The sequence below is a fragment of the Oculina patagonica genome, chromosome 11 (assembly GCF_052425735.1).
Source record: "Oculina patagonica isolate OP01 chromosome 11, crgOcupat, whole genome shotgun sequence".
In the NCBI taxonomy this organism is placed as follows: domain Eukaryota; kingdom Metazoa; phylum Cnidaria; class Anthozoa; order Scleractinia; family Oculinidae; genus Oculina; species Oculina patagonica.
In genome coordinates this window covers 6591827-6618664 of record NC_135768.1, presented here as the reverse complement: position 1 = coordinate 6618664, position 26838 = coordinate 6591827, and the positions used below count along the sequence as shown (strand labels likewise).

Sequence of the window (26838 nt, the reverse complement as noted above, 5' to 3'; positions counted from 1 at the left end):
CCTATTCAACTGAACGCTGTCCACAAGAATCTTTGAATGTTGATTGCTCGTTTGAGGATGGCTGCGCTCGTCTTTTGGAAACTATCGCGGCTAGCTCTTCTTTGGATGAACAGCGGTTGCAAGAAAGTGACGCTTATGTAATTTCCACGGACACTGCTTATGTGAACGACGCTTGGTTTTCAAATGAAAGTGAATCAATTGCCTCTGAAGAACCAGCTCTGTTTACAAATTTTAAGTCGAAAGAAGACCAAACCACTACATTTGCTGATGATTATGATGAGGAAATTGAAATACCTGAGAAAGAAATTGAATTTACCGGAGACAAAAGCGAAGATCCACTGGTCAAGGATACGGATAAGCCACTTTATCCTGGTGCTCGTTTGACACTTGGCATCAGTATGTTGTTGATTGTGACCTTCGTGGTTAGACATGGCCTCTCCGGGGTTGCTCTTTCTGATTTGCTTACTCTGATCGAGTTGCATTGCCTGTTACCTAATTGTTGTGCAAATACGACAAAGTTACTTCGTGACTTCTTCAATCAGCTAAAAAGCCCAATAGAACTTCACTACCACTGTTCTTTCTGCCAGGAGTACTTTGGAACAGAGAAACCTACCAGATGTGCAAATTCAGCCTGTTTGCTCGACTTTACAAAGCAAGGATCACAACTCAGCTATTTCATTGTCATACCCTTCGTAAACCAGCTGCAAGCAATAATTCGAGGTAGGTTGCATAAGAGCTAGGATAATTGATCTTTGTTTTTCTTTTGTTTAAAAGTAGACAGACTTGGCCAATCAGTCTTCTGGTGTGTAAAAACTGAAGCTAAAAGTGTGTGACTTGCAAAATGTCTCAAGCTTTATAAAGCCAATCAATATCTCAAAAACAAGTTAAAACTCTGCTTAAGATGTTGGGATTTTAGCCTGACAGATTCTTACATGTTAGGCTCTTACTCATGGGTTTTTACTGTAAACCATCCTTGATTTAAATATGTGTAATAGTTTTCACATTTTTCTGAAAGTTTGCATTTGTTTCTGGGATAAGGCTAGCAGTGCTCAAAGGTTAGTTATTATAAATACATTTGAGGTCTTCAGTTCATCAACTATCTTTTTTAAATTACTCTTTGTATTTAATTTTTGTCTTGTTACTGGCTAGGACATAAGAAGCTTTGGAAGCACATAAAATACTTAAATACTTTTTTTGTTCCTTAAAATTCCCCATTAGGCTGAATAACAGGCCAGGTTAAATAAATTATTCCGACTCATGATTGATTAATTGGACACCATTTTGCCATGTAATGCTCATTTCTCAACCTTGTGCCCTGCTCTTTATAGTATATGCGTCTGATGATGCACTGTGATGTTGCTTGGCAAAGGAAAATATATGGTATGCCTGGGATAAGAGGCCAGTCTGACAACTGGCCTTTGGCTGTCTAAGGAACATTGCTAATAAGGAATTAAAATCCTGCATGTGATGGAGCAACTGCAGAATATCCCGCAAATGAGATACACCAAGTTGGTACTCTTTAAAGAACAAGGAAAGAAACAATAGGAACTATTGTTATTTGTTAAGATGCATGTTAGTTACAGGGTACGTATTCTGTAGTTTGCCCCATGCGATCATTTTAAACTTAATTTTTGTGGTATATTATGAAATAGGGTAAGGGAATTACATGTAACATGTAAACTTTTGGGCATTAATTTGACAGTCTCACTTTCATTAAAAGGTATGGAGAGTGCAGCAGATGAAATGCTGTGTTACCGAACATCCAGGAAAAAGAAGTGCACACACAACATTGAAGATATTTTTGATGGTGAATTGTACAAGAAACACTTTGATTGCAAAGGTTTTTTTCATGGAACATCAACTGCTGCTAGAGAAAAGGAAATCCACCTTTCCTTGATGGTGAACACAGATGGTGTTTCTATTTTCCGTTCATCCAACTTTGGCTTATGGCCAGTGTACTTCGTCATAAATGAGCTTCCACCAGAAAAGAGGTACATTTTTTAATGTCATTTTGTTAACAAATCAATCAGCATTACCGGTATCAAAGTTGATAATGACGATTTGAATTAGCTCCATTTGTACTTGTAAAAGATGCAGTAATGTTTACTGGCTGGACACAACTACATAACTCTGGAAAAGGGCATTGGGTACAAACATCATGTAAATTTGGGTTTCTGTTGAACTGCTTTACATTTTTATTACATCCATTTTGAAATCACTGGTGATCCTTATTATCTGATTGGCTCCCAGGAGTGTAATTTGTAATGGTAATTGAACTGAACTGAGTGGAGTGCAATTTGGTCTAAAATCATAAGAGTGATTTCAAAATCAAACGCGTAGCACGAGTTTGATTTGAAATCACAATCAATTCTCTTTTTTACCAACTGGCTTCTGGATTAATAAAATATTGGTACTATTACTACTATTATTACTACTATTAAATTGTGCAATTTCAAAATGGATGCAATAAAGTGGTAAATGATCTTCATGTCATGCAATTTGTATAGGTAATCACATGATTTTGAGTACAATTTGGGATAAATCATCACGAGTAAATTTTTCAAAGGCTAACCAAATTGTTTCTGTAGTCTTTGAAAAATTTACAAGTGCTGATTTATCCCAAATTGTTAGAGAAAAATCATGTGATTACTTGTTAAGAATACACATACAAAAATTTTACTTGAAGTGGATGACAAACAAAACGTGTTCAGTGGCTTACATTGTACCTTTCCGATTCGTTCTTAAACATAACCGAGTTGTTGGGCTTTTTAAAATCCAGATACCACTAGGGAATTTTAAAGCTCTCTGTCTTGCATTATCTTTTATCCTTATTCAGTTGTATTGGTATGGGCTGAAATGTCCAACTTCAATTCAGGCTTGTAATCTTTCTTCTTTACGAGCCGTCACGTAAGAAAATCCACGATTGGTAGCTTTCAGTAGTTTCGTAAAGCCTCTCTTGTGCTGTACAAATGTCCAGTTGCTAGAACGTTGGTTTATATACTTATAACTTTTGTTAAATCGGTCAAACTTTTCATGAATCGTTATGTTTTTGCTCAATTTTTGCTCTCTCAAACACTCCGACATCAGCCACCATTTTGTTATGGCGCGCTTTCCGACTTTCCTGTCAATCAATATAATTTCAACTTTCTGCACTCAATTTCAACTTTTTACACTCAATTTCAACTTTCTGCACTGTTTGGGATTGATTGACGTGCTCTCAGCCAATGAGCATGCAGAAATTTTTGTATGTATATTATTATTAAAGTTTGGTTATAATGTTTTTACCATAACGTGAGCAAATTCTCATGCGTTGATTGGATAATTTTCATTGTCAATAAGAGGACAGACGCATAAAAGTCGTTGCTGACGCAATCAGCGAAGGTTTTGTTAAACTTTTCAACACTGATTTAGCACTGCATTCTTGATGAGGAGAGAATTATTCCACAAAACAAGTAGTCTTCAATGAGGAATTCATCTAAAATTTATTGGTTAAAGCTTAAGAAACCATTGCAACATGAGAGCGAAAAGATGGGGATGTTTATTGAGGATTCAGACCTGAAAATCAATGGTGAGCTGGAATTATGTGTGCTGTCAGTTAAGAAGCTGAACTGCGTTTTAGCGGATTATTTTGTGAACACTTTTCGCTAGATTAAAGGTTGAACAATTTGAGTTTTCTCTTGTATTTCTGGCCGTATTCTTACTAAACTTTTAATTTACGAGCTTATGATTCTCCGAATTACAGCAACAAAATTCAGTTAGATTCTGCGGCTGTAGATGCTAGCAATCGCATCTTCCTCATGCATTTCTTTCCTTCGTTTTAAAATCACTTTTGGCTTTTTGTTATTGTATAAAAAATTGACATCAGTTTTTTATGCGTCTGTCCTGTTATTGATGATAAATAATATTGCATCATAACATTGTTAATGTAATAATATTGAAGCGAAATATTTTCTATTGTGACCCATAGGTTCAACAAGAAATACCGTCTGTTTGCTGGTCTGTGGTTTGGGCGCAAGAAACCAGACTTCCGCACTTTTCTGCAACCATTTGCAAGTTCTCTTCAAACACTCTTTACAAGAGGTACTCGTGTTCTAAAATTTGACAATTTTCTTTTCCCATCTACATGTAGTTTCAACCCTTTGCTGTCCAAGTTAAATTCTATTTTTCTCAAAGCGTTCAGTTCAAGCTCAAGGCTGATGATAATCAAAACAACTGCAAGAACTCATGGCTTTGTTAGACTGCTTTCTTCACCCAATATTAATTTAATAATAATATACATGTATATTTGTATGGAGCAGATGGAGTCACCTATTTTGAATATTCCAAGAGTGAATTGAAATAAAGTTTTATTATTATTTTAATTTTGTTCCAGGTGAAGAGGTAACATTCTCTAATGGAACCACAAAGAACATACGTTGTATCCTTTTGTGTGGAAGTTTTGATGCTCCTGCTAAGTGTTTGTTTCAGAACATGACACAATACAATGGAATGTATGGATGCCCCTATTGTCTTCATCCTGGAGAAACAGTGAAAACCAGTAAAAAAGGGCACACTCGGGCATACCCATTGCATGTAAAACATCAGCAAAGTGTGGATGAGGGGCAAGGAGCACATTCAACAGCAACGAGTATTGAGAGGCGAACACATGATCAAACCTTACAATTTGCCAAAGAAGCTGAAAACCTTAAGTCCAGTGGTGAACTTAATTCAGCAGTCAAAGGAGTCAAAGGAATGACATGGAGTATGTTTCTCCCAGGCTTAGATATTATCACTGGTGTCACTATTGACTATATGCATTGTGTTTTGCTTGGCATTACCAAGATGCTATTAATACTATGGACAGACAAAGCCTATTCAGCTCAGCCATGGTATCTTGGGTCGGACAAAATAAAGAAACTGGAAGAAAGGTATTTAGCAATCAAGCCCCCAAATGTGATAACGCGCACACCCAGGAGTTTGTTGAAGAATCTGGCACATTTTAAGGCATCAGAACTACGTGCTTTTCTCTTGTATTATTCCCTACCCTGTCTTTGGGGACTTTTAGAGGAAGAATATTTTCAGCACCTCTTGCTTCTGGTGAATGGAGTCTTTTTACTCTTACAAGATTCCATTTCACCCAGTGATATTGAAAGAAGCTCAAGAATGCTTTTACATTTCTGTACAAGGATGGAGTCTCTGTATGAAAAGAGATACGAAACTTATAATGTCCATATGCTTCTTCATCTCCCAGACTGTGTGAGAAATCTTGGTCCATTGTGGGGAACCTCATGCTTCTGGTTTGAGGGATATAATGGGGATTTGACCAAACTTTTTCATGGGACACAGAATGTTGACATTCAAATCACTCATGCAGTTTGCATTCACCAAAAGATACCAGAACTTATCCCTCAACTTCCTGAAGGATCAGCTGCAAAGAGTTTTTACAAACATCTGGTGGAAGGACGTCCACTTCCCAGTTGTAGAGAAGAAATTGCTTATAAAATATATGCAATTGGGGGTCTTATCAGGCTGGAGTTAAATGGACAAATTAATGCAGTTGTACAAGATCTTCTTGGGCCAATCAGAACTGCACACAAATTTAAGCGGCTCTGGAAACATGGAACAATGTATCAATGCATTGATTACCAGTTAACTACAAAGAGAAATAGTTACACTGTTGAATTTTCCAGGAATGGTCACTTAGAATTTGGAGAGGTGCAGTACTTTCTGAAGTGTTCTCAACCTTGCGAACATTCTTCTTGCTCTGTGATTGGCTGCAATTGCAACGCTAATCAATATATTGCAATCATACAACTTTTAGAATGTAATCAAAACATTCACCTTTCAAAGGATGTATTCACAAATGCCATGGTACATCATGTTGTTCCTGTTGCAAAAAAGAAAGGGGCATATGTGGCGGCTTCTGTTCTGGATATTGTGTCAATGTGTGTTTCTGTTGGGATCAGTGATCGTCCAAATGTTAGTTTTGTATGTAAGCTCCCAAATAGAATTGAGAAGGACTAAGCAGCAGTAACATTGACACTAAAATGTTGTTAATGAGCCTGGCAGTCTTGTGCAATGAAAAGTAATACAGTGTATGTACCTTGATATTAACTTACTTAAGAAAGGGCTTCTCTGATTTAAGAACGCACATAAAATAACAACAACACCATGATTACTTTAAGCAGTTGAACTCTCAGGTGGTGCTGTTAATTTAACAATAAGTGAAACATAATAGTTCATTGAAAAGCAACTGTGGCAACTAGGGATACATCTATTTAATAATAGTTTATTATTGCTCTCCCCTTTGGAAAATAAATTCGTTAAGTAAATGTTTAAGTATTTTAAAAAAATGTTTTGGAGTTTCAACAAATGCTGCCCCAATTCAGTGCTGCATTTGGATTAAATGTAAAATGTAGTTCAGAACATCAACTCTCTTAACGGACACTCTTGTAAGCGGACAGCTCTACTTACGGCCACCTAGTTTGAAACCCCATTTTAACTCCCATACGAACTCTGTATTTTAACATTCTCGTAAGCGGACTTTCCTGTAAGCGACCACGGACGCTTTCAGAGATTATGACTTAGACTTTGTCTTTGTTTTTAAGCTCCCGTAAGCGGACATTCCAAAGAAAATCCTGTTAACAATCTCTGTATCTTTGCTTCTATCAATCAACTTCACATCGCCATTCCTCATAATGATTTCACTGCAAGGATTATTTCTTTACCTCAGAAAAAAATTAATGTTGTTGTGAAGAAAAAGAGGGAATAGGGAAAGATGTTTTTAAATTACATGTAAGGGTAGAAGTAAAGCTTGCTGTACAACTGTATACTGTTTTCAACCCTCTCTACGATCTCTAAAGAAAATTTGGATAAAATCATATTACCAAGTATTTCAGTCTAAAACTCCTACCCACAAACTGTTCAGTAGTGGGGGGAAATAGCCAGCCCACACATTTGCATTTCTTCCATTGTCTATTTCCCCTCACTTGTACCATTCATCAATTTTACATATATTGAGTTGAGGAACAGGAATAGGCCAAAAAAGCCAATTTACATTTATTTACAATACATGTACCCAGTACATTTATCTTGTGTTGAAAGAAATGCTTGATGAACTTACAATACAGTCGAAGCTCTCGTAAGCGGACACCCTCGGGACGCGAAAAAAGTGTCCGTAACTGGAGCTGGCCACTTACGAGAATGGCTCTCGTAAGCGGCCACTAGAGGTGTGGGGGATAGATGGCGGCTTACGAGAGCTTGCCCAGCTAACAATAAATACAGTACCGTATTCGAAATACAAAAACACTGAAATATGGTACTGTAATTACTGTAAAATTGCAATTATTAAAGTAATTGCAAAGATAGCAGCCTGAAAAAATTTCACTGACATAACATAATCGTTTTTTCCTTTGCGAAGTAGGGATTAAGTATACTTTAAACGTGTTGCACAACAGACATAGAGACAATTTTCAGTTGTGCAGCACACTTTAAGTATACTTAATCCCTACTTCACTGAGGAAAACATTATTTCCCCTCATGCAGTATACTTAAAGTATACTTCCCAAATTGTACTGCAATTATACTTGAGTACTTGCAGTATTATTCAAGTATACTTAATTTATACTTCATACTGATGCAGTATACTTGTAGTATACTTAAAGTATACTTTTAGTTTATGTTTTTTGGTAAGGGAGCTGGCATGCTCATCAATATGTACAATGATGGCAGAAAGTGACCAATAACGCTAGACCGATCCACTCTTTTTGCTAGTAATACACTAGTTCTTGTTAGTGTTGTGTTGTTGTTTTATTCTTAATATGGTACAACCATTCTCGTTGTCTCGTTGTGCTGTTTTTGTTCGAGATTTGTTTACATTCCATGTATCTATAAATATTGACTATAGTTTTGGGCTTCATAAAGATCCATAAACTTTTAGCCTACACCAAGTTGACAAACGAACTTTGTTCTTTTTATTTGAGTTTAATTTTACTCTGGGTAATACTTTTCCCAGTATTTGAACGTTTTGTACACATGAAAATTGTGCCTTTTAGTGGCTTTTTGCACGCAAAACTGCCTGTTGAATTTAATTTGATTAGACTTCATTTATTTGTTGTACGTTCGGACGAATTCACTGCTTGAAAATACAGGAAGCGTCTTTATTTCGATATAAAGGTGAATGAATCCTTACAAGAATTAAAGTAACGTTTGCTTTTGTAAAGTTTTTTTTTCCATTGTCTAAAAATAAATTGTCATGTGTTCCAGACGCGCATTACCACATTAGGTTTTGTGCTGTTTATATAATGAACATGATCCAGATGATCTGCATGTTTTCCATCTGTTTGAAACAGCCAACCCTTAGCTGTTCTTAAGACTACCCTATTTTTAATGGCATGCACAAAAAAAAAATTTTTGAATAAGAAGAGCCACTGAGTTGAATAATTGTGTTGCGATGTAATACATTTTGTTATTTATATTCGTTGTAAAACTAAGGTAATTACATCAGTTTGGACAAGTACCTCCATTGAAATAAAAAAAGTGAACGGAATCAGTAATTCTAGAAGTACCCACAATGGCAAAAATATCTGAGGGAATGCAAAGGGCTTATTTTGTTAACAGAATCGTTTATCGCCATTTCTGTTTGATTTATAGTATACTGTTCGTTCCTTCGCAATTCGATTTTCATCTCTCTGAAGCATAATTCACACGGGTTTAGGTGCGGCGAATAAGGAGGCTGGAAGATTAACTGAGCACCTCGACTTTCCAGCATCGTTCTAAGCAATCGTTCTGTTATTCTATCTGCCATGGTGAAACCCACAATTGTCCATAATCACAGCATCTCCCGGTAAAATTATCCTCACCCCGTTGTCACGTTGCATGTCTAAAACACCGTGGAAAAAGTTTAACAATTCTTGTCCATTTGAGGGACCAGGGATTGTATTAAAGTGGTCAACACCAAATATACTATGCATCAGATTCACCGTGTAGTTGGCGTTTGAAGCATATCTTTGAACTTCAATCGCTGGTTTTCCTCGATAACCGCTACCAAACATGCGATTACCAGATGTGACAATAACAGATGCTTCGTCGAAAAAATGCAAAGTCTCTCTTTTCAGCCGTGAAGTTACATTTAAATAATCATCTACCTTTGCTAAGTTTTCTGGTGTCATATATTCACTCGGGATACTGGTAAGTTTCTTGTAAGTCATTCCCAACTTCTTGTTCGTTACTATTTGTATTTGCCTTATGGATGGAACATTTACCGGTGTGCAAATACCTTCGCGCAGTAGTCTCTCGCGAATTTCAGAACCATAAAGACTTGGCTTTTGAAGCTTCCAAATTTCGATGACTTCAAGAATATCATCTGTTATTAATACAGGCACACTGCCTCCACAAGAAAATGGCTGCGTCGTGCCATGGAGGGCAAAGTGTTGCACGACTTTGTGAACCGCTCCTTTTGTTACCCTCGTGTTGCGGGAAATCTCCGATACCCCAACTCCATTATTGTACAGATCAACGATCTCTTCCCTGACAAACATGGGCAATGGTTTACCGGGATGGTAAAATCCACCAAGCGAATTTCTAGCCATTCTGGGTTTACATGGAAAGCAAATCTACCACGAGCAAACAAGCGCATAACGCCACGCACCGGCGGGAACACAGTCGCTCGCGCGAAAAAAAATGCTACACAGCCAAAGAAAATTTTAAAATATATACATCAACTTTAATAACGTCAGATGTCTGAATTTTCAAATGTAGTACAGGTTTACAAATATTCTCAATTTGAAGTACAATTGTTCAAATGAAGGTTAGAGGAATTATTTCATTAATTGAAAATGAAATCGGTGAATGGAATATTTTATGAATGTTTGAAGTTGTGCGTTCATGCGTGAAGCGCGTTGACTGTAAATATTGTTCAAGGGAATTTTAAATAAAACTCTCTTGTTCGCACTCCTCGCGGGCTCTTTCAAATAAAGAAGTGACTGAGACACCCCGCCTCAAATTTTGCCGTCTCTTCGCATTATCACTTCCTTTACGTCAAATGGAAATGTCCAAGATTTTTAAAATAAAACAAGTTCCCATTCCCCCTTATTGGATACGAGAGGTCAAAGCCAACTCGGAGCAAACGAAAGGAAATTCGCAGCTATACCACTCGACTTAGCTAAAATGCAAATGCACACGTCATCTTTTATACGCACGGCCGTGCGTAGATACAGATTTATACCATGATCGCTCAATAGGAATTAGACTTTCAACCTTGTTGAATATTAACTAACTGAAAGTCCGGGATGGGCGTGATAATGTAGCAAGGAAGAGCCAGGCTGATAAATTAAATTTATGATTGTTAATGTGTTAAGAGATAGGGAAACAAGAACGAAACAAGAATTAGATTATTTATTAATTAGAGTAACAAGGTGACGATTGTAAACTGATAAAAGTGGAAGCTTTATAAAGCAAGGACTGCAATTATGTAAAAATAAGCAACGTTTTATATTAAAGGTCTCAATCTCTATTCTGGGAGTTATAGTTTGTTCTGGATATTCTCACGTGTAGAGCGCATTGCTGTAGAGTTTTTTCGTATCGATCGCATTTCCGACTAAGAAATACAGCCGAAAATGAATGTAGGAATTACGAAAACTCCACAGTTAAGTAAAATCGCGTTCGACAAAGAACAAGGCATTCAAATCTCCTAGAGAAAGAAAACTCTTGAGATGTCGTGGACTGCAGGCTGCCCCCCCCCCCCCTTCCCCCCTTCCCCCCCTTCCCCCCTTCCCCTCGCCCGTGGGCTTCTTATAAAACTTCGCTTATTGGATTATGCCATCCTTATCAACAGGTTGATTGGCAGATTCCACCGAAGACAAAAAAGATGGCAACTGGTGCATTTTCCCATAATTCTTAACGCACGATAAAGCTAAAAAAGCTTATAAAACGCACACATATGTTCTAAAAGCTCCACAACTGTCATACACAATGTTGCTAGTTCAGATACGAATTTCTGAAAAAATACCGCTTTCTTTGTTCTTTTTTGACTGTGTTAGTTCGCAAGGTATTGTCTTAATAATTACAGATGCTATCTTTTTTACCGTGGGATTCTGTCGCCGCCTTGATTCTTTTTACCCCACTCACCCCTCCCCTCCATTCAAGTGCATGGCATTCTGGAACATTCTTGGTGTGCGATTTCGATCAGTGTGCCTGCGTCATAATCCGTGCCTGAAGTATATGACTCGACTGTCCACTGAGTTGTATTTTTTTAAAATAGCTATAGAGCCAAGTAATTAAGGTAAGTACGCCTTGAAAATGTACGTATACAAATGAATCACATCGCAAACTTAGTGCCTACTTCTAATTATTATTGTCGCCAAGCATTAAAGCATTGTGGCAACGACTCGACCAGTCTAGATGTACCCGAAAATATAACAAATTGGTTACTTAAAGTCAAATGTGAAAATGCTGAATATGCAATCTAGGATATGGAATCTTTTGCAATGTCACCCATATCACAAAGCCACTATCTTTTGAAACGAAAGTTGGTCGTTGAACATAATGTTTGGACATTCGTGAGGCGTTTGTGTAGTGATGCATGCGTTTTGTACAAAATTTGCATAGCAAAGCACGAAACTACGAATTTTTCTGCGCTATTCCTTGGCTTCAAGCAAGATGTTACCGTAACTTTGGAAATGCTTCAATTATTTGGTGGCTCTTTCAGCGGTGTAGATGATTTTCTGTTCCAATATTGTAGAACAACTTGAAAAAGAAACCGAAGTAATTAACCAAGTTACAGTCGTGTTTATTGTTTTCAATGCAGGTCTGAAATGGGCGGACCAGTCTGTTTCATTAGTTCGTGATTGATTTCAACAAAGTTGTGCTTATATTATAAGAAAATAAAGAAAAGGAACGATAATACACATCACATTGATCGCCAGTTTAAATATTTAATGTTACAGGATGATTCTATCAGAGTTGAGAATAATTAATGCTGAATTCTAAGACTCGAGATTCGAACTTCAAGTTTTGTGTGCATGATGCAAAAAAAAATTTGGTTTAATCATCTCTAAATATGTTGAATGGTAATTCAACACATCTTTGATTATCCGAGAAATGCACTAGACAAAAAGCTCTATGGGTTGTGATTGAATTATGCTGTTTTACACCAAGAAAAACGCTATAAAGTACGCATACTAGGTTGATTTTAATGAAGCAATCTTTCACCCGTGAAATAGGCCTGTCCCGGCTGTGCTCGGCAACTTTTGAGCAACTTTTCGTCTTTCGAGCAATTTTTTTGCAATTTCTAGACCGAAGATTTCCGAAGATTGTCCACGTGTTGTTCGAAGGCCATACGAATATTTCCGATCATTTATCGAACTTTTCTGAAGATGAAGATTAACGAAATTTGCCGTTGATTTCCGAGCACGTTCAGAAGATGCTTCCACTTTCGGATTATTCAGCATTAAAACCTTGTCAGGAAACATGACGTCATCGGTATCTTCACGATTGTTCTTTGTGAAAGAGATTTTGTAATTCAACAAATTTTGGCCTTAAACTGTTAATTAGATATTTCTGTTGCAGTCAAATTGCATGAAAATGCTTAGAAATTTCACCTTCAAAGGGAAATTAGCCGATACATTTGGGAATTTTGTTATTCGAAAGCAACGTTTTTTTGGAGCAACTTTCGATCAACGTTTTGGGTTTTGGAGAACTTTTTAAGCAACTTTTTGGCATTCCAGTGAGTAACTTTTCAGCATTTTACAAGCACAACAGTGACAGGCCTAAAAGAGAGTCGAGTGTTTTGACCAATCTCTACTGAACTCCACCTGGCCGTATATAGACTGTTTACAACCCTCTGTTTGTTGGTTTAATTTTTTTATTTCGTATTTTTCTTCGATGGTTGACCGCAGGCAAAAGAACGGCGAGAGAACTGGACGCCAGTGCAAAACGGGAGGCGCTTTGCTTGCTCGCCGTCCCCACCCCCACGTGCTTCACACTCGCTCTCGCTCTGCTCCCCTTGTCTCTCTCGCGCGTTCTTTTGTGTTGAAAAATAACAAAAAATTTCACCTGCGAATTTGTAAAACGAGCGTAGACAAATTAACTCTGTTAATCAAATATTTTTTTGAAAAGATTCAGTTGGGCCTCAAGGTTAAAACAATTTTTATCGACTTGACATGAAACTGAAAAAAGAGATAACGCTGGTTTGTGAATAGTTTGCAATTGCGTTTAAAACGACCTGGAGTTCCTGGGGCGGGGACTCCCATACGAAAAAGACGGGGATGCTCGTTGGAACACTTGAATTGAAACCTTAAAGGAGGCCATCTGGGCATAGATCAATTAGAAGTTTAAGCATTTAAACTGGGGTTTATGAGCCATGTGGTCTATGTCAAACTTTTTTTGGCTCGTCACCGGCTCGGTTGTCTAGCTGCTGTCAGTCATTGGAGGTCAAGTCTAACACGAATTAATTGCTGTGTTTCTGTCGGGAAACTTATGACAAAGTTCCCAGTGATTTTCCACTCACGCTCTCACGTGATCTCAGCATGCTTTGCCCCTCCCCAACTCTGTGCCAATCCTCACTTAGTAAAGGGTCTCATTAAGCTTTTCTTTACCCTTAAAAGATGCCATTATGCCTGATCGGTCTAGACCACGTACACAATATGAAGGCAGCAACCCTAATCGAGGCGTTGACGGCTGAAAATCTTGGCGTTCTGTCCTCAACACCCTAAGTGAGACCGAAATATGTAATTTACACCTCCCTAACATATGGGCCTACATTGCGCCTTATACGTTATGTCATTTTCATGGTCTATACTCTCATCGACCGTAGCTTTCAACCAATGAGCGCAGGAGAATTGTGCTACTTGTTCCAGAAAATCACTTTCCTGCCCTTCAGAATAGAATAACGAAAACGCGAGATATTTGGTCTATACGTATTCGGTTTCAACTTTTATTTATATAGCACTTGATAATATGGCGTCTTCAGTGGAGAAGGAACTAGCGAAGCACCTTGAATGTGGAATTTGTCTGGAGAGATTCGAGGAGCCAAAAATGTTGACATGTCAGCACTCCTACTGTAAAAAGTGCTTAGAAAGACTGGTGACTAGAGATGAAATCACTTGTCCGGAGTGTAGGAGAAAGACTCAGGTAGGAACTCTTTTAAATTGACACAATTAAAATACTTTCTTTTATATACTCTCATTTCTTAACAATGAAGCTAAAAAAACTTTCAAATAAAGAACCTTTCGGCTAAAGAATGCCTCGACACTATATCTTAACCTGAGGTTAGGCAAAAAGACAGTGCCCACCACAGTTTTCACTAGAAGGATAAAAAGACCGTATTAGCAGCTTGTTGAAACTAAAGTTGAGAGCTTCTACAAACTGCATTACTGTAAGAAGAAAACGAAGGTGCACAAACACTTAAGCACAGAAGTACTTAATTTATTACAACGGACTGTTTTTAGTGAGTACTTTTGATATCCTGAAGACGCTGACTAGCTTTGCTTTATGCCGATACGAAATGTTAAAGTGTTATCCGCTAAAAAAAAAACACTTCTCAAGTGTCCGTTGATGGTTTCAGTGTCCGTTGTCCGTGTTAGAGAGGTGTCCGTTAAGAGAGAGTTGATTGTATACGGATTTATATCGTTTACGTCATGATATTTGTTTTACTTTTCTTTGAATGGGCTAACATGCGAAACGTGAGCTTTCCAAATGAGAAATACTACAGTTGACTTATTTGTCTACAATTTAACACTATTTATTTTTAGGTTCCAAGTGGTGATGTAAAGAGTCTTCCAACTAACTTCTTTATTAATAATCTTCTGTCAATACGTGGAAATAACCAATCAAATGCGGGTCCACCTTGTGAAAAACATGACGGAGAAATACTCAAGCTATTTTGCCAAACCTGCGAGCAGCTGATTTGTCGAGACTGCACTGTTATTGATCATCGTAACCACAAGTACAGTTTTATAAAAGATATCTTTCCTGCTGTGAAAGGGGAGATTTTAGACATCGTAAAAAAATCAAGAGCAAATATCCGTGATTTAGAATCGTCTATTGAGACAATCAAAAGACAAGAAGATGACATGCACAAAAATTCTGTGGAAGTCAACAGAAAAATTGACAGCTTTATCGACGAGCAGATTGAGCTCTTAGAACAGAAGAGACAAAGCCTGAAAGATGAGCTCCAAAAATCAAACAGGGATCGGAAAAGAAAACTCGATGCTCAAATGGAATCTTTTCAAACCTCTCTTGGCTGTATAAAAAGCAGCGTGGAGTTCACTGAAGAGGCTCTTACTAGAGGGAATGAAGTGGAAATACTTTCTACAAAAAATCAAATGATTCAACAACTGACTGAACTGAACTCGGTGACATCAGATTTAAAACCAAATGAACGAATCTACTACAGTCTAGAAACTGATTCGCCACTTATGGCCCTTGCGGCGTTGGAAAAAGTCGCAAAAATAAGAGAATATGATGAGGAGTATGAACTGCTTATTAAAAAACCACTGGGGATGACACTAAGTAAAGATCTTCGAACTGAAAGGCATCCTTTTTTTAAGGCCCCTTTAGAAAAATTTTACATCCGTCCTAAGAGTAAAAGCACCACACTGGACCTGGCCAGTAAGGTACAGGTGACAATCATTTCACCTGTCTCAAAAACGGTTCAAGTGCCCGTGACTTCTGATCAAGATGGTTCCTTTAGTTTTTGTTTTGAGCCTGCTACGTTTGGAGATTATAAGATAAAGGCGCTTATGAATGGAAGATATGTTCACGGTAGTCCGTTTACATGGAAAGTGGAAAACCCTTTACTTAAGAAGAGGACTTAAGCAAAAATATCTCTTTCGAAATTAAACGGACAGCTACCGCAAACATGTTAAATATTTGAGATAGGCGAGGAAGAAAGCAAAAAAAAATCTAAAGGTAACTTATCAAGTGGGTTTGATGACACACTGAAAAAATCGCATACTCAAAACACTCATAGAAGAAACGATTGCAAACATATTCATCAGCTTTGCTGAGTGATAAGCTAGAGGCATTGCAAAGTACAGGCACGGTAGGTCCTTTGCAGAACAACTGAGTCACTTGAGCAATCGGTAATTCAATATAAAAAATAAGGCTAACCACCCGTAGGAAACCCCATACTCACCTGAATTAAGGCATGGTTCTTGTTTTCATGCGACGTTTTGGTCATTTCTTCTTGATTTGTTCTTTTTCTCAAAAACGTTGCTTCTTTTTGTTTGTTTACATAAGAAATGAAACTTTCCAATGATTGGCTCAGCTCTAAGTGGTCACGTGACTGACCACGCCCATAATTGTAAAAATTATGAGCATTTAAATTACGGGATGTAAACGTACAAGGAAACTCACGTTTTTTCTCTCAAAACCTTTACTTCACCTGGCCAAACGTCCTGCTAAACGGGGATTCTGAAAAATGTTTATTATTTCTTCATTATTTCCTATTTTTGCCTAGTCCCAGTCCTTTTTTTTTATTGCAAAACACACACAGAACGTTCTTACAAGGTGACATGTTCACTACTAATTACTTACTATACAAGGCTTTACTAATTACTTACTATACAAAGCCTTACTTATTACTTACTATACACAGCTTACTCTACTTACAGTACAATACACTGCTAACACTACCTACATGACAATTAAATTGTTTACATCACACTACTTACAATACAATACTCTATTTCTTAAAATTTAATATTTATACTTATAACAGCGCAATACAATTTCTTTCTTTTAACCCTTTAACCGGCAATCGTACATATGTGTACGATAAACACCAGCAGTGATTGAAAAATCTCTAGCTTTTACATATCTGGGCACATGATAGTAATGACTGCTTTTTATGGCAAAGTGATAATTTTCATAGCTTTAAAAGCCAACTAACTGACTACAACTCTTGATTTCTGTTGCATATGGTTGTTTGTTCAGCAGCAAATCTGAAAATGCCCGTTTTCTACGTAACAGGACAACAACAAAAAACACACATCTTTGCCTCCATTTTTTTAATGAAAAAATAATTCTGACTTCAAAAATATACATTTGCAGCAAACTTCAACCCTATTCCCTTCCGTTCACCAAGGAAATTTCCCATCAATCATTCAGCAGACTCAGCAATTACTATTCGATTACAGCTATGCTTGCAAACCTGTAATTTCCTCGTTGCTGACCGAAAGGGATGCTTGGGAAAAACAGTCATGGCGGCGGCATGAAAGGCTTCCTACCTTTATTCCATATATTTTTTATAAGTGTCGAGCCACCCAATCCTGCCGGCAAAATGTTGCACCGATTGCATTCTTTGGAAGTCAGAACTCGTCCAAAATGCCTTGGCAGGTCTTGGAATCCACCCACAGAACGGCCAGAGAGACAACTTTACCCATGAACCGCCATCTTTCGATTCGAATATTTCTGGCGTTCCAATCAAGACAAAATCATCTCTCACCTCTGGTTTCTTTCAGATGCTGGCCTCTACCCACCATTCTAGCTTAATGATGCCAGCCTGGGGGCTTCTGCAGTGAAAAATGACTCGAAAAATCACTTATAAACACAAAACGAGCCAAATCCAAGCCCAACAGCTCGCCTACGATAAAAGCAACTGCCGACTACTGACGTCACAATAAAAATCTGAGCCCTCGGTGTTTCGAAACAGCACACATTTTTACTTGAACTTCTTACATTTACAAAAAAACTACAACTACTTTTGGCTTATTAAAGATAAATTAGAATGAAAATAAAACTAAATCAAATTGCCCCATTTTTTTCTTACCGACATTTTGTTCAAAAATTTTAACCTGTTTCTGTCAGTCATTGAGAGGGGCTTGAAAGAGCGTTGAAGGAATTACCTGTTCAGAGGACCTTAGAGCCTAATATATTGTGTATATTCGGCTAGGGAGGGTGAAGATAAAGAGATTAGTTTTTATTCATTTATTTTATTTCTTCTTTAAAAGGCTTTCCAGCAAATCCCACTTTTTGTTGGTTGTGTCATCTGTTCTTTGTTCAACGACATAAATCGATTTAAGATAAAGTAGAAAACTTTCTATTTTAGGAGGTCTTGTTTTATTTTTACAAATCCAAATAAAGTGTCTGGCCAGTAGAAAGCAGAAATTTGGCGATGATTTTTTGAGCAGTCCGGTATCAATCCTAAGGCTACAGAGATGTTCACTGTGTAATGTTCTGGAAATATTTTAGATAATTTTAGCAGTTCGGTTAAGGAGTTCCAAAAGGAGGTCACCCTGGAGCACGACCAGAAGAGATGCTTTAGTTTTTCTGGTTCTTCTTTGCAGAAAGAGCAGTTTGGGTCATCTTGTACTCCAATTTTTGTTAAGAATTCATTAGTTGATATTCGCCTATGTAAAAGTTTGAATTGGAACTCGACAAGTTTTGTGCTTTTGGTGCATTTAAAGGCTAATTGATAGACATCGCTTCATTTAATGCATTTTGTATCTTCTGTATTACAGTCTTCAAACCATTTCCGTTGAGATTGGGAAGAAAGCGTAGATTTTTTGGATATCAGTTTCTGATACACTGGTGGGCTTGTTCGTTGCGATTTTATTAACGTTTCCGAAAAGGTTTCGTATTCGGAGTCTGTCGTAATAAGGTTGTTTTTGTGTGCGTCCCAGAGCAGTTTAGAGGACAAATTTTAAGACTGAATTTTGTCTGTAGTTCAAAATAGGATAAGAAATTATTTGAGCCATCTTTCAAATGTTTCACTTTTGTGATACCTTTATGATAACATTCAGAGTAAAAGACAGGACAGTCATCAATTCTGATCACTGAATTGTGCCATAAGTTTTGGTTAAGGAACTGATTCTCAGATTTAATTTCATCTTCAAAATTAATCTGGCAGCGTTCCTCAATTTGACATCCCTTATCCAAAGAATTTCCGGTCATGAAATACGAAAAAATCCACAGAAGTAGAACTGCGTTGGACGAAGGACAACGCATTCTAATCTCATACAGGCAGAAAACTTTAAGTTGTCGTGGACTGCAATTTGTATCCTCCCCCCACCCCAACCCCCCATCGTCAGCGGGCTTTATACCTTCGCTAAATTAAACAGATTATGCCATCCTAAGCAACAGGTTGATTGCCGGAATCCACCATAGGCAAAAAGATGGCGACTGTTACATTTACACATGATTTTTAGGACACGAAAAAAATAAAACAGCAAATATACGTTCTAAAAGCTCCAAAACTGGCATACGCAATGTTGTTAGTTCAGGTACAAATTCCGGGAAAAATACCTCTTCTTCTATGTTCCTGTTGACTGTGTTAGGTTCGCAAGGTCTTGTCTCAAAAAATACAGCTGCCATCTTTCTTAGGGTGGATTTCTGTCACCGCCTTGCTTCTTTTTACCCCACTCACCCCTCCCCTCCATTCAAGCGCATGGAATTCTGGAACATTCTTGGTGTGCGATTTCAATCAGTGCGCTTGTGTCATCAGAATCCGTTCTTGAAGTACATGACTCGACTGTCCACTGAGTTCTATCTTTTGTAACAAGGTGTAAAGACAAGTAATTAAGGTAAGTATACTTTGAACATGTGATATATAAGTGAAATCCATCGCAAACGTGATGCATACTTGTATTATTCCCGTCGAGCAGCACAGCATTTTGGCAATGACTCGACCAGTCTGGACTTACCCGGACATATAACAAATTGGTTTACTTAAAGTCAAATGTGAAAATGTTGAATATCCAATATGGCTTTGCTACTCTCTTTTACAATGTCACCGATATCAGAAAGCCATTATCTTGTAAAAGGAAAGACGATCTTTGAACATAAACAGTTTGGCAAAATTGGTGAGGTGTTTGTGTAGTCAGTGATGCATGCGTTTTCTACAAAATTTGCATAACGGAGAACGAAACATAAAAATTTACCGCGAATTTTACCGCGCTATTCTTTTGCTCTATGCAAAATATTTTAGCGGCTCTTTCAGCATTGTAGATGATTTATTTTCCGAATTGTAGACTAACTAATAAAAGAAACCGAAGTAGTTAATTAACCAAGTTACAGTCGTGTTTATTGTTTTCAATGCAGATATCGATCTACAAATGGGCGGACCAGTCTGTTTCAAAAGTTCGTGATCGATTTGCGCAAAGTTGCGCTTACGGCACTATGCTATATAGAAACAAATAAAATAACGGAAGGAATGATTTAGTACACATCACATCTACCGTCAGTTAAAAAGTTACAAAATGTTTTATCAGAGTTGAAGATTAATTAATGCTGAATGCCCGATTCCCTCTATAGCGCGCGCCTGCAGGGAATCACGGTAGTTGTATTCATCAAACCATGCGCGAGACTCAGCAATGTGCATCCATGGATAGTAAAAGAAACATCATTACAAACATTCCCAAGATGCCTTGTGCAGCTCGTAATAATAATCATCTCAAAATTATCTCGCCTGACACTCAAGTACATAATATATTTTGTATTTTAGGGGCTCGGAAAGTTAAAAAAATATTTATTATTGAAAGTAGATTGGTGTTCCCTTGTTCCCAACAATCTACCCAAGAGTTCCTTTGTTCCCTAAAAATAATTTGAAAATATCCCCTGTTCCCTGAAAATAAATGCTCCAGTTCCCTTGTTCCCTAAAACCCCTGGGAGGGGCTCATGAAAGATTTGCTCTGCAAAATCGAAATAGCTGCTCACCAACCGTTGTTAATGTGAAAGGACAAAATAGAAGTGGAATTAAAGGCCTCGAAGTTCTTCTAAAGGCGAGTATTTATTTCTTTATCGACAAAATCGAGTTCCAGTTTCGTAGTTTGTGCATTTCAGTAGCAATCATTTTCACGCCATTACGGTAAGCTGCACCGGTTTTAAATTTCAATTTCGAGTTGACTGAAACTGCTTTTTTATCGGTCACTTTTTGCCAAAAAAACACTAGTTGTCATCATTCAAGAAAATAAGATTCCTTGATTAAAAACAGTCAAAATAATTCTCGCAATATTGTGTCGTACGTTTAAACTACGCATTTCATTCAGTTTCATCTTCGCACTGTTTATCACAAAGAAATTCTACTGGGAATCAACGCAGAGTTTATTAATTCCGTCGTTAAATACAAGCATGTAGCTATACTGAAACTGTCCTTCAGTGAGATAGAATTTTTTTAGTCAGAGAAACTCATATTCTATGAACAGAGTTCTTTTCAAAACATTCCGATCGGGAAGCCGAAATCGATTTAAAAGTGTTTAGTTTTGTCAATGATAATGCTTTTACTCGAATTTACATTTATTCTTATGCTTATGCTAGTTTTTTTATTGAATCTCTTCAGTGTAAATTTAATATGCTGAACCGTTTTGTGAGTACGGTTTATTTCAGCGAGGCTATTTTATTCCGAATTATATAACAAACATATAGATTACTTCATAGAAAGTGTGACGTACGGATTTTTATTCACGAGTTGCAAAACTTTGGAAAAACGAACGAGTGAGCGAAGCGAACAAGTGAGTTTTCCAAAGTTTTGCAACGAGTGAATAAAAAATCCGTACAAAGCACTTTCTATGCTGTAATTTGTTTATTATATATATATAACGAGAATTCAACCATTGTATTAAAACTTGACGCGATTTTTCTCGTAAGTTAATTCATAAACCTTTGACATATTACAGTTTGACCGTAGAGGGAGGAAAAACAGAGCAGCAAAATGCACATCGCTTTCCAAGCGAAATCACTTTTAAAAATTCGAAAAATTACTGCCAACAAGATCTCCTGAAAAAACTTTATTTAATTAAACACATTGCGTTAATTTTTGAAAGCAAAACTTTTGGTATCGCATCGAGTAAGCGTCGCTACAAGCGAATCGACTAAACACGCAGGCGAATTTTGAACAAAATTGTGATAACACAAGGAGTCGGTTAATTAAGCAATAATAGCGACGTTAATCCACATTCAGAAATACAATCTACCTTACCATGGTTTTCCCAAGAGTGCTTGAATATTCTTAGAAAGTCTGTGGATGCGTTGCAATTTGAAAGAAATTCTTGTCCGCCGGCTTCGCTTTCATTTATCGACACTTCTCTTGTCTTCGCTCCGCCTTTGAAGAATGATTTTTATCGTTATCATCTCATTACTGTATCCTTTCGGTTTTGCTTAGCGAGTTCCTGTTTTCTTGCCTTTCCATAAAGTTCTCTGAAGACCAAGGTTTAATTTATTAAGGAACAAATCGTGTAGCCATGTTTTCCAAGCATAAACTGCCGTCGGGAGCAAACTTGCCGCTCGCTGGTTCAACCTTTTTGGAAACCATTTGAGTTCGCGCGCTGTGATTGCCGGTCGTTCCGTCGTTAGATACTGATTGGTTATATTTTTCACATGTGAAGAAAGCTATACGCGAAGCTGATTGGACGTAACGCTTTTCTCACATGTGAAAATATAGAATATAGAAATCTATTTGCAAGGTTTATTGCCCAAAATTCTCGCTATATATGTAATAAAGCATGTTACACTCTTGCTAACCCGTCGATCGACTCGACATTGAAATGACGCGCGTACACAAACAAAGATTTTGTGACAAAATCTTTCTACGTTTTTTTTTGTTTAAAAAAAAATAAAGTAGGAAAACAAACAAAAAACTTATTTGCCGGCCAAGGTCGGCAAATAACATGTATGTATCCTATCACCGAAACACATAAATCTTTATATTATATAAACACCAGTGAAATACCAGGATATCTTTCGCGCTAAAAAATCATATTTTCACCCGTGAGAATAACATGTTATTTGCACATGTGAATTTGCACAAATGAAGAAACGTTTTCTGACTTGTACGTAAGTTTGCTGAATGAGCCAAAGTTAATCGATATTAAGTCGAAACATATTCGGATTTCCCTCGACAATCTTCTGTCATCTTCCGTAATCTTCGGACATTTTCGGAAAAGTTCGGAAAATGTTAGGAAACATTCGTACGAAAATCTTCGGAAATCTCCGGAAACTCGTCAAAAACCTCGTAATTAGTAGGTTTATATAATCAACAGAATTGCGCTCACTCGCGAGATATCGATTTGAACACTCGAAGATAAATTTCATATCTTCGCGCAACCACGTATTATCCCCTTTGTCCATCTTTGCCAAAGACTGTTGTTTGCTTTACTGAGTCCCGTTTCCCACATGAAAATCAACAAAGGGAAACGGCAAAGTAAATATATTAATTATGTAAATCATTTCTCGCTTATAAGTCAATTGAGCAGCAAGGTATATTTTGTGTATTTCATTGTCCCACTTGTGCCAGAAAATCACTTTCCTACCCTTCGAATTTAGAATAAAATATTGAAAACGCCCGCTATTCGGTCTATACGTATTCTGTTTTAACTTTTATTTGTATAGCACTTGATAATATGGCGTCGTCTGTGGAGAAAGAGACTAGCGATGCACCTTGAATGTGGGATTTGTTTGGAAAGATTTGAGGAGCCAAAAATGTTGATATGTCAGCACTCCTACTGTAAAAAGTGCCTAGAGAGACTGGTGACTAGAGATGAAATCACTTGCCCGGAGTGTAGGAGAAAGACTGAGGTAAAAACAATCTCCTAAAGGTGACACTCTAAGATAGCTTAGTGCAGGGTAGTACTTGGTGTAAGACCTTACATAAGAATACAAATACACATAATATGTGGTGTACAATTTTGGGACATCCATTCTAAGCGCTCGGGACGTTATATGCGGTGTTACTCCAAGTGCAATTGGTACACAACTTACACATTAGTTAACCTGAGTATCAGGCTTTTCTAAAGGGGTGGGGAGAAAAGGAAGAAGCGAAGGCCTGATACTCAGGTTACACATTAGTGCATGCCTGTATTTTTATTTGTAAGCCGCTAGAATGCTTTGTAAGATCGACATGTCAAATTGAGAGAAAAAGAACAGACGTCCCTCGGATTTTGGCGGGTTCGTTAACTTAAACTACCGCTTGAAATTATTCATAGAGTCAATTTAAACTGTTTATTAAGTAAAATACAGACACGCTTTACGGTTCTTACAATAATATTCTAACCTTTGTGACAAGAGTCTAGTCGGCGTGGAAAGCTTTTGTTTTAAGTCTTTCGATTGTCCTCGATCTTGCAATTGCAGACACCGATAATCTAAATAACTCACTCGGCAGGATCAAAATCCAAAATGGCGGAGTTGTGAGATTATGTCTTTCTTTCTTTCTTTCTTTCTTTCTTTCTTTCTTTCTTTCTTTCTTTCTTTCTTTCTTTCTTTCTTTCTTTCTTTCTTTCTTCCTTACTTTTCGTACGAGGGGCTAACACGAGACACGTAGGTTTTCTAAATTTGTCACCGCTGTTGATCTGGTAAATGATGTGGTTGTTGTTGTTGTTGTTTTTTTTTTACTTACAATCTATTGCGATTTTTCTTTGTTAGGTTCCAAGTGGTGATATCAAGAGTCTTCCATCTAACTTCCTGATTAAGAATCTTCTGTCATTACGTGGTAATCACCAGCCAAATACGAGTCCACCTTGTAAAACTCATGACGGAGAAATACTCAAGCTGTTTTGCCAAACCTGCGATCAGCTGATTTGTCGTGACTGTACCGTTATTGACCATCGTGATCACAAGTACACATTTATAAAAGACATTTTTCCTTCTGTCAAAGAACAAATTTTAGACATAGTGCAACAATTAATAGAAAATATCATTTCCTTAGAATGGTCTATTGAGACAATCAAAGGGCAAGAAGAAAACATCCGAAGAATTTATATGGAAGTCAACTGTAAAGTTGAAAGCTTCATCGACAATCAGATTGAGCTCCTAGAACAGAAAAGACAAAGCATTAAAGATGACCTACGAAAATCATTTAGCGCTCAGAAAACAACTCTCGATGTCCAAATGGAATCTTTTCGAACATCTATCGGCTCTCTGAAAAGCAGCGTGGAGTTCACTGAAGATGCTCTTACTAGAGGAAGTGAAGTGGAAATTTTGTCCACAAAAAATGAAATGGTTAAACAACTAACTGAACTAAACTCCGCAACATCAGATTTAAAACCAAGAGGACGCACCTATTACAGTCTAGAAACTGATTCGTCACTTTTGAACTCTGCGGCGTTGGAAAAAATCGTAGAAATAAGAGAATATGATGAGGAGTACGAACTACTTAGAAAATTTGGACTATCAAAGATGGAATTAAGTAAAGATCTTCAATCTGTTGGTACGATTATCCCAACCGGATTTTGCATCCGTCCTAAAAGAAAAAGCAGCACACTTGGCCAGGCCAGTAAGGTACAGGTGACAATCATTGCACCTGACTCAAAAACGGTTCAAGTGCCCGTGGTTAATGATCCAGATGGTTCCTTTAGTTTTAGTTACAAGCCTGATAAGTTTGGAGATTATAAGATAGAGGTGTTTATAAATGGAAGATATGTCCACGGTAGTCCGTTTACATGGAAAGTGGAGAGGCCTTTCCAAAGGATGTTTAAGAAGTTGTTTTAAGCAAATATAATATATGTTTTTCAAAATTAAAACGGAATGCTACCGCAAAGATTGAACAAGATAAATATTTGAGATAGGTGAGGAAGAAAGCGGGACAAAAACAATGCAAAGGTAATTTATCCAGTGTGTTTGATGACACACTGAAAAAAATGCATTCTCTATAATAGTATTCTCAAAACGTTCATAGAAGAAACGGCTACAAACAGATTTATCACATTTGCTGAGTGATAAGCTAAAGCCATTGCAATGTACAGGTTCAGTAGGTCCTTTGCAGAACAATCGTGTCACGTGACCAACAGTAAGTCAATCAAAAAAATACACGCGAACCACCCGTACGAAACCACTAAAATGAGGCCCTGCCAGGGGGGAGGGGGGTTCCCGTGTCGCTTGTCTTAATTAAAACCGCGCCGTGTCGCTATTTTATCAAACTTCGCGTCGCTGTCGGTAGTAAAATTGAAGGAAAATTACTTGTCCTTGTCGGAATTTAAGTTTTTCTAAAAGGGTTGTCGTTTGTCGCGATTTTATTTTATGTGCTGTCGCTACTTTTTGGGCCATGTCGCTTGTCGGTATTTACCCTGGCAGGGCCTCTAAAATGTAAAGGTGGTTTCTTACAGCACAATTTCCAGTAGTCTATGTCCAAATACGTATGGTTTAAGATCCCTGATTGAACTAATCGAGCCATGCAATAATGCTCGTGATACAGACTCGTACCATGGCCAGTCGAAGAACAAGAAGAACAAGAACAGACAAAGACAACAAAGGACTCGGAGAACTAAAAAGAATATATAAGCTCCTGTAATCATTGTGCGGTAATAGCAGCTTTCTACAGACGAGTTAGATTTGTACTTTGATCAGGGAAATAAAACACAATCTGTGTCAAAACAAGCGACACTTTTGTTTAGGTTGATTGTGAAAATTAGTTATTATAATTATGTCAATGATGAAAATGTATTTTACAATGTCAAGATTGCATAACTTCAGATTTGCTGTATCACCACGTTTGAGAAGTTGTCAATGAGAATTACTGTACTGGTGTAAAGTTAAGCTTGTGGGAAAACTGGACTATGCTTGGGATAGTATAACATGATTACACAATCATTAAAGAATATTTTCGCACTCGGCGGATAGACACCGTGGAGCGGGATGCCAATTATGCTGGAACGAATCGTCAAAATCTGGAGTCCATGGCGGCAGACAAGGCAATATGGCGGGACATCCCCCGCTCCTGTGACAGTACTGTTATGATCGCGCATTTTACTACAATTATCAGTTGAAAAGTCACGAGAAAGATGAGAGAGAAACTTTATTTTTAAAAAAAAATGAAACATGTCTGTCGTTGCCGTCAGCAGTGGAGAGATGAACTGACTTACTTTCAATGGTTTTTCTTCGTTCACTTGGCTGAATTCATTCGTTCACTCCTTCAAGATATAGTAAATGACG

The 26838-nt window shown here is 37.5% G+C and overlaps 3 protein-coding genes across 3 annotated transcripts in view; all 3 read left to right on the top strand.

Annotated features, from left to right (window-relative positions):
• Positions 1–1722: 1722 nt before the first annotated feature.
• LOC144629545 (uncharacterized) lies at positions 1723–6139 on the top strand. The gene is made up of 3 exons (XM_078487779.1): positions 1723–1991; positions 3968–4080; positions 4373–6139. The coding sequence occupies exons 1-3, from the start codon at positions 1723–1725 to the stop codon at positions 6001–6003; spliced, it is 2013 nt and encodes a 670-aa protein (XP_078343905.1). The 3' UTR covers positions 6004–6139.
• A 7630-nt stretch (positions 6140–13769) lies between these two features.
• Positions 13770–25634, top strand: LOC144630786 (uncharacterized). Its single transcript, XM_078489150.1, has 4 exons — positions 13770–14109; positions 14730–15791; positions 23305–23490; positions 24334–25634. Exons 1-4 carry the CDS (start codon positions 13936–13938, stop codon positions 25396–25398), a joined length of 2487 nt encoding a protein of 828 aa, XP_078345276.1. The 5' UTR covers positions 13770–13935; the 3' UTR covers positions 25399–25634.
• LOC144630783 (tripartite motif-containing protein 2-like) overlaps positions 19049–26838 on the top strand; it is a 30003-nt gene continuing 22213 nt past the window's right edge. Inside the window, exon 1 of the mRNA XM_078489148.1 lies at positions 19049–19506. The gene's annotated coding sequence lies outside the window, so the exon portion shown is untranslated. The remainder of the gene's footprint in view (positions 19507–26838) is intronic.

Coding starts and splice junctions, on each gene's coding strand:
- LOC144629545 (XM_078487779.1), top strand. CDS start 1,723: ATGGAGAGTGCAGCAGATGAAATGCTGTGTTACCGAACATCCAGGAAA. Junction 1,992..3,967: donor GAGCTTCCACCAGAAAAGAG/GTACATTTTTTA, acceptor TGTGACCCATAG/GTTCAACAAGAAATACCGTC. Junction 4,081..4,372: donor TCAAACACTCTTTACAAGAG/GTACTCGTGTTC, acceptor ATTTTGTTCCAG/GTGAAGAGGTAACATTCTCT.
- LOC144630786 (XM_078489150.1), top strand. CDS start 13,936: ATGGCGTCTTCAGTGGAGAAGGAACTAGCGAAGCACCTTGAATGTGGA. Junction 15,792..23,304: donor CTTTACTTAAGAAGAGGACT/TAAGCAAAAATA, acceptor TTATTTGTATAG/CACTTGATAATATGGCGTCG. Junction 23,491..24,333: donor AGTGTAGGAGAAAGACTGAG/GTAAAAACAATC, acceptor TTTCTTTGTTAG/GTTCCAAGTGGTGATATCAA.